We start from the raw sequence: 18,500 nt of genomic DNA on the forward strand, positions 1-18,500 counted from the left end.
TATCTCTCCTTAAGTATAAAATTAATAGATTTTGAAAGCCATAATTGGGATAGTGATATAATAATATTATAGAACATCTATATTAATATTATTAGTAGAATTACTATCTTGCAGCTAATTATTAGTTTGTAGCTAATAGACAGTGACACATTTATCTTACAGTAAAATGACAAATAAAAAACAAATTGGGTGGGAGAGAGCAACACCCATCTTATTTTACATTTATTTTATCTCTCCTTAAGTATAAAATTAATATAATTTTAAAAGCTGTAATAGATATAGTAATATAATAATATTATTAGAATTATTAGCTACACAATTTGTAGCTAATAGAAAATGACACATTTATATTGCAGTAAAATGACAAATAAATTGTTAGTTGGTTGATAGCAGTAAGTAGCATCATCCTTATTTTACATTTATTTTCTCTTTCCCTAATATAAAATTAAGAGAAATTTAAAAGCCACAATAGATATCATTAGTATCAATAATATCATTACAGTTATTGGCTACACAGCTTTTTATCAGCTGCACATTTCTGTAGAATCAAAAATATTGTTTTCTTCTTGTTTTCCTCTGTTCAGGATACTCATTCTCAGTTTCCCTGAGTATTTATTAAGTACTTTAAGTTAATTAATTAGCCTCATTAGCTACAGGTGCTGCAACACCTGTGCTGGTACCACATTTCCCAGCTCACAGGTGCAAATTTTGGCATTTTTGGTAAAAAATCTGTGGCACAACTCAAGCACATCATGACAAAGGAGAAGATAAAGGGGAGAGGTTTTTCTAGGCCTGAAATGGAAAATTTCGGATAAAATGCTAACAGATTGGTTTGCACCTCTTACATTTAAAGCAGTGTCATGGTTATAATTAATATTTGTCATTAATTTTGGTGGTTTTCAGAGCTGGATTTAAGAATGGGGTGCAGAAAGGCTGAAATTGTTAACTTAGGGTTGAGCAGGCTTGGGGTTCTGTCATTTATTCCAGCTGATCTTTGGAAGAAATGGCAAAAAAAAGAATTTAGAACAGAGTAACAAAAGTCCAGAGGAGCTGCTGAAAAACTTGGAATGCTCCTAGCTGAAGTTTTTCAGTCAGAATTTCAGTTTTGGGGTTTTGTGGTTTGTTAATTCCCTTTGTGTTTGAGGTGTTTGATTCTCGTGCTGCCTCTGACGCACTCTGAAGTTGGTTGATGGATTTTGTGTTTTGTGCCCCTCAGCTGGCAGCAAACAGCCCAGGCACGGCATTTAATTGTTTATATTTAAATCTAAATATTTCTATTATATATTATTCTGCTCGCACACACGGCTCGTGGCTTTCAGTGCTGTCAGTGCAGCGAAATGGCAATTTTCACAAATGGGGCAGAGAAAGAAGAGAGATGCTTTGGGGGTTTTTCCAACAAAATGCTACCTTGGCAAACTCTACTCTCGGTTTATTTGACAAGATCCTGTTTTGTTTCCGTTTTGACTGCGAGCTTGTGAATGGAATTGGGAAACACACGAGGGTCAATTTCATCCTTTAGAAGAATCCCAGGATGGTTTGTGCTGGAAGGGACTTCAAGGGGTATCTCATCCTATGGGCAGGGACACTTCTCGGTATCCCAGGTTCATCCAAATACCAAATAACTTTGATTAAATAATTTTGATTAAATTTTAAATTTTTAATTATTTTTATTAAAATCCCTTTTATTCGATAATTTTAATTACACTTCGATTAAATAATTTTGATTTTTTTAATTTTAACACATTTTTATTTAAATCACTGATTAAATAATTTCAATTACATTTTGATGAAATAATTTTGATTTTTTAAATTTAAATTTTTTTATCTACATAACTTTGATTCAATATTTTAATTACATTTTTATTAAATAATTTTGATTTTTATTTTAATTTTTTTTTTTACTTAAATCACTCGGATTAAATCATTTTCCCTTCTCCCGGCTCCTTCCGCGGCCGCTCCCAGCCTACAACTCCCAGCATGCCCCACACACCGGCGGCGCTCCCGCGGGGGCTGCCGGGATTTGTAGTTCAGCGGCGCGGCGGGGGCGGCGGCCGGGACGCTCCGCCCGGGTGGAAGGAGGGCGGGCCGGCGCCGGGCGCGGGGGACACGGGACGCAGGTACCGCGGGCGGCCCTGGCAGCCACCTCCGGACCGAGCGGAGCGGAGCCGAGCCGCGGCGGGCAGCGGCGTTCGGGAGCCATCCGGCGGCGCAGCGCTCGGCGCATCCATCGGCGGGCCCGCGCCCCCGCGGCACGGACGGGGCGCCGCGGGGCCGGGGCGCGGCCGCCGGGAGCAGCGGGAGCGGAGCCGCAGCGAGCGGAGCGGAGCAGAACGGAGCGCGGGGCTCGGCGCTGCCCGGCCGGCCGAGCATGCACTGAGCGAGCGGCCCCGGGCTCGGAGCCGCCCCGCTGCATGCTGTGGGGAGACACGGTCGCGATAATAAATGATAGAGGATACAATGACTTTGCTGTCTCTGCTGGGTCGGATCATGCGTTACTTCTTGCTCAGACCGGAGACCCTGTTCTTGCTGTGCATCAGCCTGGCCCTGTGGAGTTATTTCTTCCACACGGATGAGGTGAAAACCATTGTTAAGTCCAGCAGGGATGCGGTGAAGATGGTGAAGGGCAAGGTGGCCGAGATCATGCAGAATGACAGGCTCGGGGGTTTAGACGTGCTGGACGCTGAGTTCTCCAAGACCTGGGAGTTCAAGAGCCACAACGTGGCTGTCTACTCCATCCAAGGCCGCAGGGATCACATGGAGGACAGGTTCGAAGTAATCACCGACCTGGTGAACAAGACTCACCCCTCCATCTTCGGGATATTTGATGGGCACGGAGGAGAGGCAAGTGCTCAGCTGGAAATAACCAATAATTCAACAACACCAAAAAAAAGGGGGGTGCGGGAGGGAGGATGGTCCAAGGCAAGGCGTGGATGTGTTCTCACCCACCAGGTTTGTGTGGTTGTCTTGTACATTGTGGGGAGGGGATTTCCTTGCTTTTTGTCTCTGAGAAAGGGCTGTGTAATCCTCCCTTCCCTTTATCCCTCCTTACCCCTTCCACTCTCAGCACGGCACAAATGTGCCCGTACCCCCTTTGCCCTTTGCAGTAGTAGAGGTTTAATTGAAGGCAGGGCTGCTGGAGGTGGCTCTGACGTGCGTGGAATAACGATGATGAGCACAAACTCCCCGGAGTCATCTTTTGTTACAGCCAAGTGTGCTGTGATGTGATTTTGGCAGCGGGCTGGCTGCTCCCCCGGACACAGCCGGGCTCAGCGGCTGAGGTGGAACAGGAGCGCTGCTGGAGGATGCTAAAGTGTACAAAATGTGCTCTGGGAAATTCCCTGTCCAGGGAGCCGAGCACAGCGCGGTGTTTGGGAATTGTGTTTGGGAGTTTATGTCATTAAAGCGCGCTGGAGGGAAGGCAGCAGAGCCGGCATCGTGGCGCTCGGGGCTGGGCGACCTCGGCGCTCTGCCGGGCACGCTGGTATCGGGGTATTCCGGGGGTTTGCGGATGACAAATGTTGGAACTGCAGCTTCCTCTGCCTTGAGGATGTGGTGCTGCCACGCAGCTCTTGGTGTGGCACAAGGCACGCGTTTCGTAACTGTGGGCAAGGACGAGGAGTGCGTCCTTGTGTGGCAAAGCAGCTCCGGCTGGGTGTGAGGGAACCCGCTGGGGTGATGGGAGAAACGCTGGGAATTTTCCGTGAGGGAGGGTATTCCTCCAGATCCGAGAGTCCAAATCCTTCCTGGAAAAGCTCTGGCAGTGCCCAGGCACTCACGGGGCACAGGGGTGGCAGCTGCTGCCCTGCTAAACCTGGAAGGGCTGCTGGAAAATCCAGGCCCTGGGCTCGGCTGCCAGGCTTGGGAAGGGACCTGGGCTCTCCTCGCAGTGTCGGCTCTTTGGCCCCCTTAAATTCACGCAAACTCTTTGGGTTTTGAGGATTGTCGGCTTCATAAAAAACGCTGAGCTCTGTTTTGGGGTATTCTGTCTGATTTCAGGTGAGCACAGCAGTGCCAGCTCCTCCTGGCATTCCCAGGCCAGTTCCCTGGGCACGGAGGAGCACGGCTGGCGATGTCTGTGGAGCACGGGTGGCAATGTCCGTGTGTCCCAAAGCGTTCCCAGCTTTTTTCCAGGAGCCCTGAGCAGTTCCTTGGGGCCATCTGGCTCCTTTGTGCCCGGAGGAAGGTGCCGGGCTGTGCCTTTGTGTGAGCTGAGTTTCCTTGTGGGAACCGAGCAGCCCAGACAATTGGGGAAGGATCCGAGTGGTGTTTTCAAACAGAGCGCTCCGAGGTTGTGGGATCCTGGCTGAAAGGGGGATCTGATTTCTTTCATTAATTTTGTAGCTTGCCCTGCACGAGGTGGCGAGCGGAGGGTATTGAATAACCCCCAACTAACGCAGGGAATGTTGACATTTCGCTAATGTGCCCCGTGGATATTGCCTGCTTTGTTGGGCATCTTGAAATTCCATCCATGGCACGCATTAATGCTGGACCCGTGGAAAACTCATTGGCCTTTTGTATTCTGCTTCCTCAGAACTCGCTCTGATGGATTCAGTGGCAAAGCACAGGCAGGTTTTTAATTTTGAAAGGTTCAGCAGAACTCTCCACAGATCTTTTCTAAATTTAGTGGTTTATAAATGTACCCGTCTCGCATCTGTTATTCATAATGGAATCCTAAGTGTTCTTCATGGCCTTTACTCCTACAAAAATAAGTTGAGGACCTAATTAGTTTCGAGTTTTACATTTTAGGTAAAACTGTTCAGAAGAACATGAAGTGTGTGCTGAGCATACAGCAAAAAAAAGAAGAAATAATGAGGAACAGTTTTTATTCCTAGCAGGTTTTGAGTAGAGAGCGAGAGAAGAAACAAAAATTTATGCTCTTATTTAATCCCTAGTACATAACACTACATTTTGTGTCTCTATTTGAATGGGGGTTTTGTATGTCTTAATTTATTTTCATTTTTTATAAACATCCAATACTCTGTGAAACACTTCATCTACGCACTTAGCGAAGCCTTTGTGAAGGTTAAATTTTCCATATGGGCTCCCATTAAATTTCTTTATGTATATTTAAAGAATAAAGAACAGCTGATCCCTGGGGTTACGTGTGAAATAGACTGTTCTATATGGGGAGAAATTTGTTTTTCCAAGCAGCCAATACCAGAAATGAGATGCCAGGTGAATTATTTGCAGCTATATGCAAGGGAGCCTGTCTCCATTAATTACTTCCTGCTACATCCCATTGAAGTGGAAGGATGGAGGAGCGTGATTCAAGCAGCTTCAATTACTGTGCACTGCTAATTTATGAAGATTTCTGAGCTTTCATATCACCAACATTTTGCACAAATTCTACTTTTCTCTTATGTCATTTCCTCTTCCAGCTTCCAGTTTTAGCCAGGATAGTTTGGCAGACATTGCTTTGGATTTTGTGGGTGGCTCGAGAAGGGAGCAAGCAAAAATAATTATTAATGCTCTAGTTTGGTGCAGTAACTTCTGAAAGGCAAGAAGATTTCAGAGAGAAAATTGGATGTGGGGTGTGTGGTGCAGTCTTTTATTAAAGGTTAGTTTCTTGGAGAAACTTCTTTTATTGAAAGTTAATTTCTTGGAAATATAATGGTAATGATGATGATGGTGATGACGATGATATAATGGTAATGACGATGATGATGGTGATAATAATAATCATATAATAATAATAATAATAATAATAATAATAATAATAAAGCTGCTGAGCAGGTAGAGGTCAAAGAAGAGACCTTTCTAGATCTTCCTTTCATCTTTCTAGATTTATAAAGAATAAAGAAAAGTTGCTGCCTGTTGTCTCACTGATTGACTTTGGCCAAAGGATCATCCTTCAAGGTGATTGAACTTAGAAAAGAAAAAGATTTCTGTTCTCTCATCAGCTTCTTTTTAAGGTTTAAAAATGGCTTGAGTGCTTTTCTTTTTCTTGCCATTTTTCCCTTTATTTAGGAATTTTTGGGCTGTCCAGGCTGGAAGATGGAGCAGCGTCAAACTCCACAAATGACCAAATAACAAATGATGAGCTGGGAAGCTGAGCAGAGGAAAGGCTGGCTGCCTAATGAGAGTGATTTCCCTATTTTAACTACCATTTACTCTCAAATATTTAAGGTTTAAGCACGCAGTTTAATGAGATCTCAGCATTAGACAAGGGCAAAATAGCTCAGCTCCCATCTGCAGTTTTATAGTTATGGCTCTGCTGTAAATCATTGGTTTTTCCCTAACCCTGTGGGGTGAAGGTTTTAAAAATAATTATGGTAATAGATAGTACCTTCCTCTGTCTGGGCTTGTTTGCAGTTGTAAACGGATGTGGGAAATTACAGCTCAGTAACTGTCTCATAAAAAAATGTCTCTTTTTTATTTCCCTCCACCTCCTGAACGGGGACGTGGCGAGACTTGTCCATGATGTGTAGCTGTGGGGAAGAACTTTTTCTGCCTGGAATATTTGGGCTCTGGAGCTGCTGAGCCAGTGGTTTAGGATGGAAAATACACATTTTTATTTTTATTTTTATTTTTTATTCCCAGCGCGGGGAAAGGCTGGGGAGCTGGGATGGGGAAGGAGAGAACGGTGTGGAAGTGGGGCTCAGGACCTTGATATCAGCAGCACCAGGTGCTGGCAGAAGTTTCTGGTTACTGATTAACTGAGAAAGACACAAAAAATAAAAAAAGGGAAAAAAAGAAAGGGAAAGGTCAGAAGATAATGGTGGAGAGTCCTGAGGAGCTGGTGTGAGGCTGTGGGAATGGCAGTGCTGAGGTGAGGCCTGGGGGAGAGGGCACTGTGCCAGCCGTGTTTGAATAAAGCTGCTGTGCATTCCAGCCCAGCTCTCTGATCCTGACAGCAGAAGGTGTTTCTGCTGTGCTGAAACAAGAGAAAGCTGCCAATTTCACAATTTTAGTTCATTTTTTGGTGGTTTTTTTAATCTGCTAATTCTCATTCCAGCCCCATCCTTGTGATGCTGAACTACTTAAGCAATGTCAGCAATGAAAATTTATCTATCAGGCTTTGAGTCAAGGCCATTCAGGACTGATGGCTTGGGATTTTATAAAAGGTAGGAATAAATCAAACAAGGCTTTGGAGTTTCTCTGGATGTTATAGCCCAGTTGTAAGGAGAAGCCTTTGAGGGTTTGCAGTTTTTAAACAGAAACTGCCAGCATGGTTTTCCTTTTATAGTAACTTCCTTTGGTTTCTAATCTAGAATCTATTGCAATGTGCCCAAATGTTTGAATAAATATTTACATAGGTGAGGTCATGGTGATAGGCAAGTCCCAAATCTGCTTATGAATTCCCCTCCAGTGGCCTAAAACACAAGTCAGAAATGATCTACAGGAACATTCCTGTCATTTTGTTCAGTTTATCCAAGTTTTATTCTTGCATATCATGCTCCAGGATTATGATTTTCAGCCTACAACACCATGCTGATTCAATTCAGGGTTAAACTCTACGCTCATTTGCTGTACAAAAATTGATTAAAATGCTGTAAAAAGCTGTAATTGGAAGGAGGGACTTTAATTGCTGCCATTCAGGGCTGTATCATTGGGTGTAGGATTGAGCCTTTTTTCAATTCTGATAACAATCAAGAAGCCAATTAATTTTTAATGTGTTTTGCCAGCTTTGTTTTAATCGGTGTGTTTCCCTGTCTGGGCTCTCAGGCTGCCAACAGATTGCCACTGGTTTAATGAAATCAATTTTGATTATGAGAGGCTTTCAGATTATGAAAGTCATTGAAGTTTTCCCCATGAACTTGAGGAACTCAAGACTCCTTCACGGGACGTGTCCCTGTTGGGAATTGCTGTGAATGGGGAGGAAACAATCTTGGAGCAGTGGGATTTTAATCATTTCTGTTCCCTAGCTCAGGAGTTTGGGTATTTTTGTGTGAGAGAAAAAAAAAATTCAGGTCCTCTGTCATGTGGGTTAATTAAACCAGCAGATTGCTCTGCCTCCAATGTGGCGTTTCCAGCAGCTCTTTTGGAGCACAGTAGGATTTCTCCTCCCTCCCTTTTTGCTAGAAACCCAAATATTTACGGTGTAAATTGTGCCTTAAAGCTGTGATTTGGCTTCTGGCAGTTTCACTTCTGAAACAATCTCCTGGCACGTGGTTGCTGTGTTTTGCTGCTGGCTGGTTGCTGCTGGTGGCTGCAGTTTCCTGCAGCAGTTTTGGCACTGTGGCCGTGTCCCATGCTCGTGGCAGGATTCCCATGCACTGCTTTTGGCATTTCTCAATTATTTATTCATTTTTTCAGCACTTTTCAGCCCCGCCCCTCTTCATCTGGGGTTTTGTGTCTTCCTCAGTACGCAGGTATTGCCTGCTCTGAAGTGAAATTCCAGCTTTCCTCAGCCCCAGCAGCTTTTGGACATGTTGATCTGCTCAGAAATGAGTGGGATCATGCTGTGAGATCAGCCAGGTTTGGGGATCCAGCTCTGGAAGTGTCCAAAGGCTTTGGAGCACCCTGGTCTAGTGGGATGTGTCCCTGCCCATGGGATGAGATGGGTTTTAGGGTCCCTTCCACCCCAAAGCAGTGTAGGAAAGGCAGTGCAGAGGAACCTGGCACTCATTTTTCTCAGGGCTTAAGGTTTAGTTCTTGCTCTTCCCTCAGAGCACAGCATAGAAACCCTGACAGATCTGGGAAAAAGAACAAAATGCTCGTGTGCTCCTCCTGCTTTGAATCTCTGCCCTTGCAGGGAGACTTCCAAACCTCATTTAAGGGCAGCAGCTGCTCTAATTATGCACAGAAAGTCACACGCCTCTTGCTCCAGTTTTTCACTCAATAATTTTTGGTAAATTCTCCACGTTTAAGTGAAGTCAGCACCCTTTGGGCCCTACTGCACCCCCTGCTCTGTGCCCCACACAGACTCCTCACCCCCATTGCTCATCCCTGCTGGTCCTGTGGCCACACTCCTGTCCCTCACCCCACAAACCCTCAGGGAATGCTGTGTCCCAAGGAGCTGTACCCATTCCAGGTCCCCTGGGATGGATTTTGTGCTTTAAAACAGATTTTGGAGCTCCAGGTTCCCTCTGGCTGCTCCTGCTGGAGCTCAGGTTCTCCAGATCCCAGCCCAGCTGGCCAGACCAGTTCCTCTGGCCCAACCCCAGCCCAGGAGCTCTCCCACGCAGGAGATGGTCGGCAACATTTAATGACCCTAATTCTTTATGAGCCTGTAGAGTTTCACTTCACCCAGAAGGTCAGGAAACAGCAAAGGCTACAGATGAGGCAATCCCAAAAGGGAGTTTTCATCCTGACAAAAATGTCCATGCTGGATCTCCAGGCTGTTGCCATTTGTGTGTAAAATCAGGAGTTGTAACAAGCTGCAGATTTTTTTCTCTCTCTTTTGGGCTGTTTTATCTGCTTTTACTCCTGTTTTTTAGCTGGTGTTTAACACTTCAATGTTAAACACTGCTGGTTTTATTAAAGCAGTTTAAAGCTCGTGCCAAAAGCAGGTTTCATTTGAAAGCAGCATGGCTTTGAAAAAATGCAAATTTCATTACAGTTTATGAGAGAAGAAAGGTTTGCAGGTGCCAGGATACTGACAAATACTCAGGGTAAGCAAGACTGGTGAGAATGGTAAATTTTAGTTGAAATAATTGCTCATTCATGCCGTGAAATTGATGTTTATATGGCAAATACAGCCTGGACCAGATCAGGCCTGATCCAGGAAGGATCAAGGGGAATATTTTGGTCCTGCTAAAAACCAGAAATAACAGAAAGCTGTTGTTAAGAGCAGGCTCTCAGCTCTGGAGTGGTTTGCCATCAAATAATGTGGATGGAGGAGAAATCCACTTTTCTTTCTGCTCCTGTGGAAAAGCCATCCCAGAAAAGCAGCTGGAGGTGGAAACACTGAGCTGGGATCTTGGGATTGGGGTGTTGGGTGAGGAGCAAAGGGGACAGGGGGGAAAAAGGGGTGAGAAAAGGGGATGGGGGAAAGGGGGGTGAGAAAAGGGGATGGGGGAAAGGGGGGTGAGAAAAGGGGATGGGGGAAAGGGGGGTGAGAAAAGGGGATGGGGGAAAGGGGTGAGAAAAGGGGATGGGGGAAAGGGGGGTGAGAAAAGGGGATGGGGGAAAGGGGGGTGAGAAAAGGGGATGGGGGAAAGGGGGGTGAGAAAAGGGGATGGGGGAAAGGGGTGAGAAAAGGGGATGGGGGAAAGAGGGGTGAGAAAAGTGGACAGGAGGAAAGAGGGGTGAGCAGAGTGGAAAAAGAGAAAGGGATGGGCAGAGTGAACAAGGGGAAGGAAGAAGGGATGAACAAAGTGGACAAAGGGAAAGAGAGGTGAGCAGAATAGACAAGGGCAGGGAGGAAAAAGGGATGAGCAGAGTGGATAAAAGGAAGGTGGAATGAGCAAAGTGGACGAGAGGGTGGGAGGGAGGGATGAGCAGGGTGGACAGGGGAAGGAGGGATAAGCAAAGGGGACAAAGGGAGGGAAGGATGAGCAGAGTGGACAGAAGGAAGGTGGAATGAGCAAAGGGGACAAAGGGAGGGAAGGAAGGATGAGCAGAGGGGACAAGGGGAGGGAAGGATGAGCAGAGGGGACAAGGGCAGGGAGGAAGGAGCGTCATTCTTTGGGTTAAGCCCATCCCCAAGCCCCGAGAGCAGCGAGGCAGCCCAAAGGACTGTCCTGCTGCTCCTACGAACTGGCTGTGGTGCTGGAACGTCTCCTGCTCTCATCATGTGTGACCCTGCCTGCTCCCCAGCTGTGGGAGCAGTGACATCTCCAGCCACACAGTCACAGGCGGTGTTCTCACTGCTGAGCCGCATCACAATCAGCCACAGCTCCTCGTGTGGGCAAACCTCAAAGCTCCCCCGGAGAAATGAGCACTTATTTGCATTTACTTTCAGCACCAAAATGTTATCCCTCGCAGATTTGCTCATTGTCATAAGTGTTGATAAAGCCTTTTTTTATTTTTTTCCCTCTGAATCCCCTTCAGGGGTAAACATTTGATTTTATTAAGTTCTGTTATAATAGCTGAAGCTGTCATACAGTGCTGCTTTCAATCAATATGCTTTTTTATGTAATAAATCTCTTTACTTTTTCATTCTCTTCCCGAAAGAAAACTGCTGGAGGGTGTGAAACATTTCTTCTGGGGGAAAAGTGCGTGGTCCATAATACAGCTCTGTGCTGTGCCACTACTTTAAACTTCATTTTAAATGGGAATGTGATTTATTTCCAGGTAATCTGTGCATGCACTGCATTTTCCCTGGAATGTGTGCTCCCTCCAGACAAACACTGAGCTATTGAAATATCTGATTGTGGTTGGCATGAAATAAAATCTCTGTCCAAAGCTGTGTGCTTCAGGAATGAAGTGTGGGAGTAGGAGGAAGGGGAGAAGGAACATGCTTGTCTCTTTAGTGTTCTTGATGTTTATACCCCTGAGCTTTCATCTGCTTTCGTGCTTTGCAGAGTGAATGGTGTTTTTCTGATTTTTATAGCTTTTTTTTTTATTGCTCAAGTGTTTTTGGAGATGTCTAAGACATTATGTAGGATGTAGAAGGTGCTTTTCGTGCTGGGTTTTTTTTAACGTGGGATATATGTGATGTGGTTCCTGTGGTTTTATTTCTGCTGGCAAGCAGGGAAGTTGGGCAGCAGTCTGGATAATCCCACCAAACAAAACTAATTTTTTCATGGGATATTTATTCCTAATTATCTGAAGTTTGGCTGTTTATTGTTGTGGGTGAAAAGGGGAACCACAGCTGAAGTTTGGCCCTTTATTGGTGTGGAGGGAAAGGGAAATCCTGGCTGAAGGTTGGTGAAAAAAGGGAGATCACATCTGACGTCTGGCTCTTTGTTGGTGTGGAAGAAAAGGGGAATTAGACCCGGAGAAGTAGCAAAAACCAGTCTCCAGCTCCCAGGGAGCAGCCCTGGGAAGGAGACAATCCCAGTTCCCCAAAGTGGAGTTAACTCAGGGATGTGCACTTTGGTGGGAGATGCCAAACTGGTGGAATCCAGCCAACACCTGAGGGGCTGGATTTGTTTTAGGTGATTCCTGGTCAGGCTGATCCTGGTTTTATTTGGTGCAGGATTTGTTTTAGGTGGTTCCTGCTCAGGATTATCCTGGTTTTATTTGGTGCAGGATTTGTGTGTGAGGTGATTACTGGGTCAGGATGATCCTGGTTTTATTTGATGATGGATGTGGTTAAGGTGATTCCTGGGTCAGGATGATCCTGGTTTTATTTGGTGCTGGATTTGTGTGTGAGGTGATTGCTGGGTCAGGATGATCCTGGTTTTATTTGGTGCTGGATTTGTTTTAGGTGATTCCTGGGACAGGATGATCCTGGTTTTATTTGGTGCTGGATTTGTGTGTGCAGAGATTCCTGGTCAGGATGATCCTGGTTCACCCTTGGTGCTGGATTTGTTTTAGGTGATTCCCGGGCCAGGATAATCCTGGTTTTATTTGGTGCTGGATTTGTGTGTGAGATGATTCCTGGTCAGGCTGATCCTGGTTTTATTTGGTGCTGGTTTTGTTTTAGGTGGTTCCTGGTCAGGATTTTCCTGGTTTTTTTGGTGCTGGATTTTGATTCCTGGTCAGGCTGATCCTGGTTTTATTTGGTGCTGGATTTGGTTTCGGTGATTCCTGGTCAGGCTGATCCTGGTTTTGTTTGGTGCTGGATTTGTTTTAGGTGATTCCTGGGTCAGGATGATCCTGGTTTTATTTGGTGCTGGATTTGTGTGTGAGGTGATTGCTGGGTCAGGATGATCCTGGTTTTGTTTGGTGCTGGATTTGTTTTAGGTGATTCCTGGTCAGGATGATCCTGGTTTTGTTTGGTGCTGGATTTTGATTCCTGGTCAGGCTGATCCTGGTTTTATTTGGTGCTGGATTTGTGTGTGCAGAGATTCCTGGTCAGGATGATCCTGGTTCACCCTTGGTGCTGGATTTGTTTTAGGTGATTCCCGGGCCAGGATAATCCTGGTTTTATTTGGTGCTGGATTTGGTTTCGGTGATTCCTGGTCAGGCTGATCCTGGTTTTATTTGGTGCTGGATTTGGTTTCGGTGATTCCTGGTCAGGCTGATCCTGGTTTTATTTGGTGCTGGATTTGGTTTCGGTGATTCCTGGTCAGGCTGATCCTGGTTTTATTTGGTGCTGGATTTGGTTTCGGTGATTCCTGGTCAGGCTGATCCTGGTTTTGTTTGGTGCTGGATTTTGATTCCTGGTCAGGCTGATCCTGGTTTTATTTGGTGCTGGATTTGTTTTAGGTGATTCCTGGTCAGGCTGATCCTGGTTTTATTTGGTGATGGATTTGTTTTAGGCGGTTCCTGGTCAGGATTTTCCTGGTTTTCCCTCAGAGCAGGCTGGGGAAGCAGCCAGCCCCGTGTTTTGGCAGCTCTCCTTTGTGGCTCTCCAAGCAGCCCTTGCAGTGCTGTAACCCCGGGTGTTTTGGGCACTAAACTTTGCCCTCTTTGTTTCTGCCACATCTCTGCCGTGCTGGCACAAATTCCAGCCCGAGCTGTTGCTCAGGACAGAGGAGCAAAGAGTGGGAGCAGCTGCCGTGGTGCCAGTGCCAGTTGGCATCGGCCAGCACAGAGAGCCCCAGGCAGCGCCCATCAATATCAATATTAATATCAAACTGCTTCATCCACAGAGAATTCAGGGTGACACACCCTCATTCTCCTCAGTGTTTGGTGCTGTCATGTAAAAACCATCCCCGAATTTGACTTTTGAAAAGCCTGAGGACTGCAGTCACAGGAGTGGCTTGGGAGTGAAGCAATGAGGGAATTCTCAGAGGATGAGCGTTGCACGAAGGATTTGTAATCCTTGGCAATTAGGAAATTGTTGCTGAGGTTAATGGGGATATTATTTTTAACTTTGAGGGCAGGAGTAATCTCCTGCCTCCGGGATAGAATTATTTCAATCAGTGCTTTAAATGAGCACTTTCTGGGATGGTTTAAATTGACAAACATTCAAATCATCAACCTGAATTCTTTTTTAGCTGTTATGTACCCTGATATATTCACATTATTTTTATTTTGCATTGAGGCAGAATGGTGTTTACTACAGGTGTTTAGTTGTGTGAGGTTGGGCTTTTTTCCCTGTTGTTTTTTTTTTGTGGATGTCATTACTGTAAATAAAAGCAGAATAAAAAGCTAAATGAGAAGCCAAATACTGTGATGAAATCAGGAACCTTCTCCTCAGACTCCATTTAAAACTGGAATTATAGACAGACAAGAACTGGAGATAATTCTGCTCAAGGTAACCACATCTTCAAAGAGAATGATGGCAAAATAATCAATTATTTTTTAAAAACACACTTTTTTTCCCCTGTTTTTAGGAGAAACTCCTAGGAGCTGGTGTCCACTTCAATAACTCTTTTCTTTAACCTTCTGAGGCAAATACAGGCTGTTTATATCTGTAATTCTGATTAATTATCATAATAGGGTGAAAGAGTATGTTCTCAGCCTTTGAGAAATACCTTTTGTTGATAGTTTTACTTTTAAACAACTTTTTTTTTTTTTTTAAAAAAAAAGCCAACTTATTTACCTTTTTGTGTTGTATCGCAGCTCTGGGCAGTGGCTGCGCACAGGGTCAGGCTGCAGCACTGCATGTGATGAGTAGAAAAATATTCCAAATAAATTTAGGGATATTTTGGAGCACTCCAGGCTTTTAAGCTGCCTGAGTTAGAGTTTGTGTGTTCTGAAATGTCCACATAAACATTCACTCCTCCAGGTGTGATTATTTTCATTATCCGAGGCCGTTTGAACCTCTTGCAGTTACTAAACTTTTTAATTAGATTTTTTTTTAAGGTGATAGAGTATATTCTCAGGCTTTGAGAAATAAATTTTGTTGATAGTTTTACTTTTAAACAACTTAAAAAAAGAAAAAAGGCAACTTATTTACCTTTTTTGTGTTGTATCACAGCTCTGGGCAGTGGCTGCACACAGGGTCAGGATGCAGCACTGCATGTGATGAGTAGAAAAATATTCCAGGTAAATTTAAGGAATCTTTTGGGATGTATTGGAACACTCCAGGTTTTCGAGCTGCCTCAGTTGGAGTTTGTGTAATTTGAAGTGTCCATATAAACATTCACTCTTTCAGGTGTGATTATTTTCATTATCCAAGGCCGTTTGAACCTCTTGCAATTAGTAAACATTTTAATTAGATTTTTTAAGATTGTGTTCTTAGATTTTTAAGAATATATTCTCAGGCTTTGAGAAATAAATTTTGTTGATAGTTTTATTTTTAAACTTTGGGGTTTTTTTAAAAAAAAGCAACTTATTTACCTTTTTGTGTTGTATCACAATGGTAAGGCTGCAGCACTGCATGTGATGAGTAGAAAAATATTCCAAATAAATTTAGGGAATAATTCAGGATATTTTGGAGCACTCCAGGCTTTTCAGCTGCCTGAGCTGGAGTTTGTGTAATTTGAAGTGTCCATATAAACATTCACTCTTTCAGGTGTGATTATTTTCATTATCCAAGGCCGTTTGAACCTCTTGCAGTTAGTAAACATTTTAATTAGATTTTTAAAGATTATATTCTTACATTTTTAAGAATATATTCTCAGTCTTTGAGAAATAAATTTTGTTGATAGTTTTATTTTTTAAACTTTTTTTTTTTTAAAAAGCAACTTTTTTTTTTTTTTTTGTGTTGTGTCACAAGGGTCAGGCTGCAGCACTGCATGTGATGAGTAGAAAAATATTCCAAATAAATTTAGGGAATAATTCAGGATATTTTGGAGCACTCCAGGCTTTTCAGCTGCCTGGCTTGGAGTTTGTGTAATTTGAAGTGTCCATATAAACATTCACTCTTTCAGGTGTGATTATTTTCATTATCCAAGGCCGTTTGAACCTCTTGCAATTAGTAAACATTTTAATTAGATTTTTTAAGATTGTGTTCTTAGATTTTTAAGAATATATTCTCAGGCTTTGAGAAATAAATTTTGTTGATAGTTTTATTTTTAAACTTTGGGGTTTTTTTAAAAAAAAGCAACTTATTTACCTTTTTGTGTTGTATCACAATGGTCAGGCTGCAGCCCTGCATGGGATGAGTAGAAAAATATTCCAAATAAATTTAGGGAATAATTCAGGATATTTTGGAGCACTCCAGGCTTTTAAGCTGCCTGAGTTAGAGTTTGTGTGTTCTGAAATGTCCACATAAACATTCACTCCTCCAGGTGTGATGATTTTCATTATCCGAGGCCGTTTGAACCTCTTGCAGTTACTAAACTTTTTAATTAGATTTTTTTTAAGGTGATAGAGTATATTCTCTCAGGCTGCAGCACTGCATGTGATGAGTAGAAAAATATTCCAGATAAATTTAGGGAATAATTCAGGATATTTCGGAGCACCCCAGGCTTTTGAGCAGCCCGAGCTGGGGTTTGTGTGTTGTGGAGTGTCCCTGTAAGCGTTGCCCTGAGAGCTGAGCTGCAGCAGCCTCAGGTGGCACCCAGAAGAGCCAAGGAACGAGTTTGCAGCTGCAGATTGGGAGGAGTTGTCCCAAGTGCAGCTTTTAAAAGCTTTTTTGGCACAGTGGTGTCCATCTTATTAAGGAGAAACCTGCCTGGGAGGGAAGATGGTGTGGGTGAGTAACAGGAGAGGCTGTAACCTCAAACCTATTACAGAAAAGAGATATTTTTACTGGAATGTTTTGTTGCTGAGTTTCCCAGCACCTGCAATTGGCAGGAGAGCTAAACGCAATTCCAGTGGCAAACACCATTCAACTGAGACTTTTTTTTTTTTTAATCCAAAAATTGAAAACTTTGTGTTTTTTCCTGTCTCAGTGGCTTTAATTGGCCTCTGATTGAAAGCCTCTCAAAAGTGGGTCACAAAAACATGTTATACCTCTGTGAACAGGTGTTTCCAGCTCATTTTACAGGCTCAGATTTCTGCTTATGTCTCTTGGCTGCTCTCACACAAGTCAGGATCACAACTCAAAATAGAAATTTGTAGCCCCTCTCTTGTTTTCTCCCACAGGCAACTGCTCCTTTATTTATTTGTTTTTTGTGAGACTCCCCCTGTGTGCCTTTAACGTGACACCAGCACCTTCCTGCTGGGCTCTGCAGGCCCCAGGTGCTTTGTTTAATGGGATTATTAAGAAATTAATGGCACCTAAGTCAGGGCAGCGCCAATTCTCATTCCAGATCATGGACCTGGGTGGTTTTTTCACACCAAAATGAGAAACCCTGGTTTGAACCTGGGCCAAACCTTGAGCTGTTGGGCATCTTTTAGATGCATTTTGGTTTGAAATGCATCTAAAATGTTAAAGTTAAAAGTTTAAAGTAAAGTTAAAAGTTAAAAGTAAAGTTAAAAATCAGTTAAAAAAAATGATATAAATAGCCAGGCAGGGGTGGGGAAGTGGGGCTTTCTTATCCCTGCCTTCCTCTTATTTGCATGAATTTGTGGATTATGGACACCACAAAAAGAGCTTGACTTCTTCATTTATCACAAAATGAACTGAAGCTCTCAGCAGCCCAAAGAGAGGTTTTTGAGGGAAAGTTCAAACAACAACAGTGAAACAAGAAAAGTCTTTTCCTTTCTAGAAGTGTGGTGGTTTCAGGAACCCCAGAAGTGAATTAATCCCAAAAGTTAATTTACCCCAGAATTCCAGCCCTTTTTTCTGAGAGCATCATCCCTGTGCTCACCTGTCCCTGGGAAAAAAACTTGCTTTTCCCTCTCCTTGCAGCAGGACCCTTTCCATGCAGGCAGGATTTGGAAAATTTGGAATAATTTGCCCTCTCTGGAGCAGCACAAAGGAGAATCTGCAAGAAATGAAAGTGTTGCCTTTGGCCGAAGGGCTGCAGGTGCTGCCGGGTGGGTTCCTGGGGCTGAACTCTTTCTTCTCTCTCATTTTCTGCTCTTGAGAGTTAAAAACATGCCCTGGAAAAACTCAAAACCTCCTGGAAGCTTTTGATCCAAGAGCACAACTCCTCAGAGAATGGGGATGTGGCATGGGCACTGTGCTCTGATTTAAATAAATTAGGGAACATAACAGGGTTTATTCTTCTGATGAAAACGCCCCAGAAGATCGAGTTAAGTGGTTTTTTGGTTTTCACTTTCAAAGTTACTTTAATAAAACATTTAAAGCCTCCAGATCTGTCTTGAATTAAAGTTGTGTATTGCAGGAAAACTGCTCTTAGCCGTGAGGGGCGTTTCAAGGTGACCAGGGACGAGTTGGGAACAATAAAAAGAAATTAAATTAATTACGTTGTGGGTGAGGGTGCCTGTGTTTTATTCCCCCTCTGCACAGCCACGTGAGGAGAGGAAATCCAATGAAGAAAGCTGAGCAGGATTTCGTTATTGCCAAAAGCTTAGACAGCTCCACACCACAGGAAAGAACCTCCAGGCATTATTTTTGTGCAGCAAGAGCTGGTGACATGTTAGGGGGAAAAAAAGGAAAAAAAAGAGAGAGATAATGAATGGTCAAAACAGCAAATACGTAAATATTTTGTAGGGAGCAGTAATTAGTGGCAGGAACGAGCTCCCACTCAGCCCTGGGCTGCCAGGGGATCTCAGCTCCCCAACAACCAGTTTGAAAACACATCAGAGGTGCCTTTTTTCCT

General features: G+C 43.8%; 1 protein-coding gene across 1 annotated transcript in view; it reads left to right on the plus strand.

Moving 5' to 3' along the window:
- The first annotated feature begins 2,297 nt into the window (after nucleotides 1-2,297).
- The window catches only part of PPM1L (protein phosphatase, Mg2+/Mn2+ dependent 1L), a 60,286-nt gene continuing 44,083 nt past the window's right edge, over nucleotides 2,298-18,500 (plus strand). The window contains exon 1 of the mRNA XM_054283022.1: nucleotides 2,298-2,841. Coding sequence (XP_054138997.1) covers nucleotides 2,443-2,841 — 399 coding nt within the window. The 5' untranslated portion in view covers nucleotides 2,298-2,442. The remainder of the gene's footprint in view (nucleotides 2,842-18,500) is intronic.

Source organism: Melozone crissalis, unplaced genomic scaffold (genome assembly GCF_028551555.1).
Source record: "Melozone crissalis strain CALT ecotype California unplaced genomic scaffold, PUWL_Pcris_2 ptg000034l_1, whole genome shotgun sequence".
In the NCBI taxonomy this organism is placed as follows: Eukaryota; Metazoa; Chordata; class Aves; order Passeriformes; family Passerellidae; genus Melozone; species Melozone crissalis.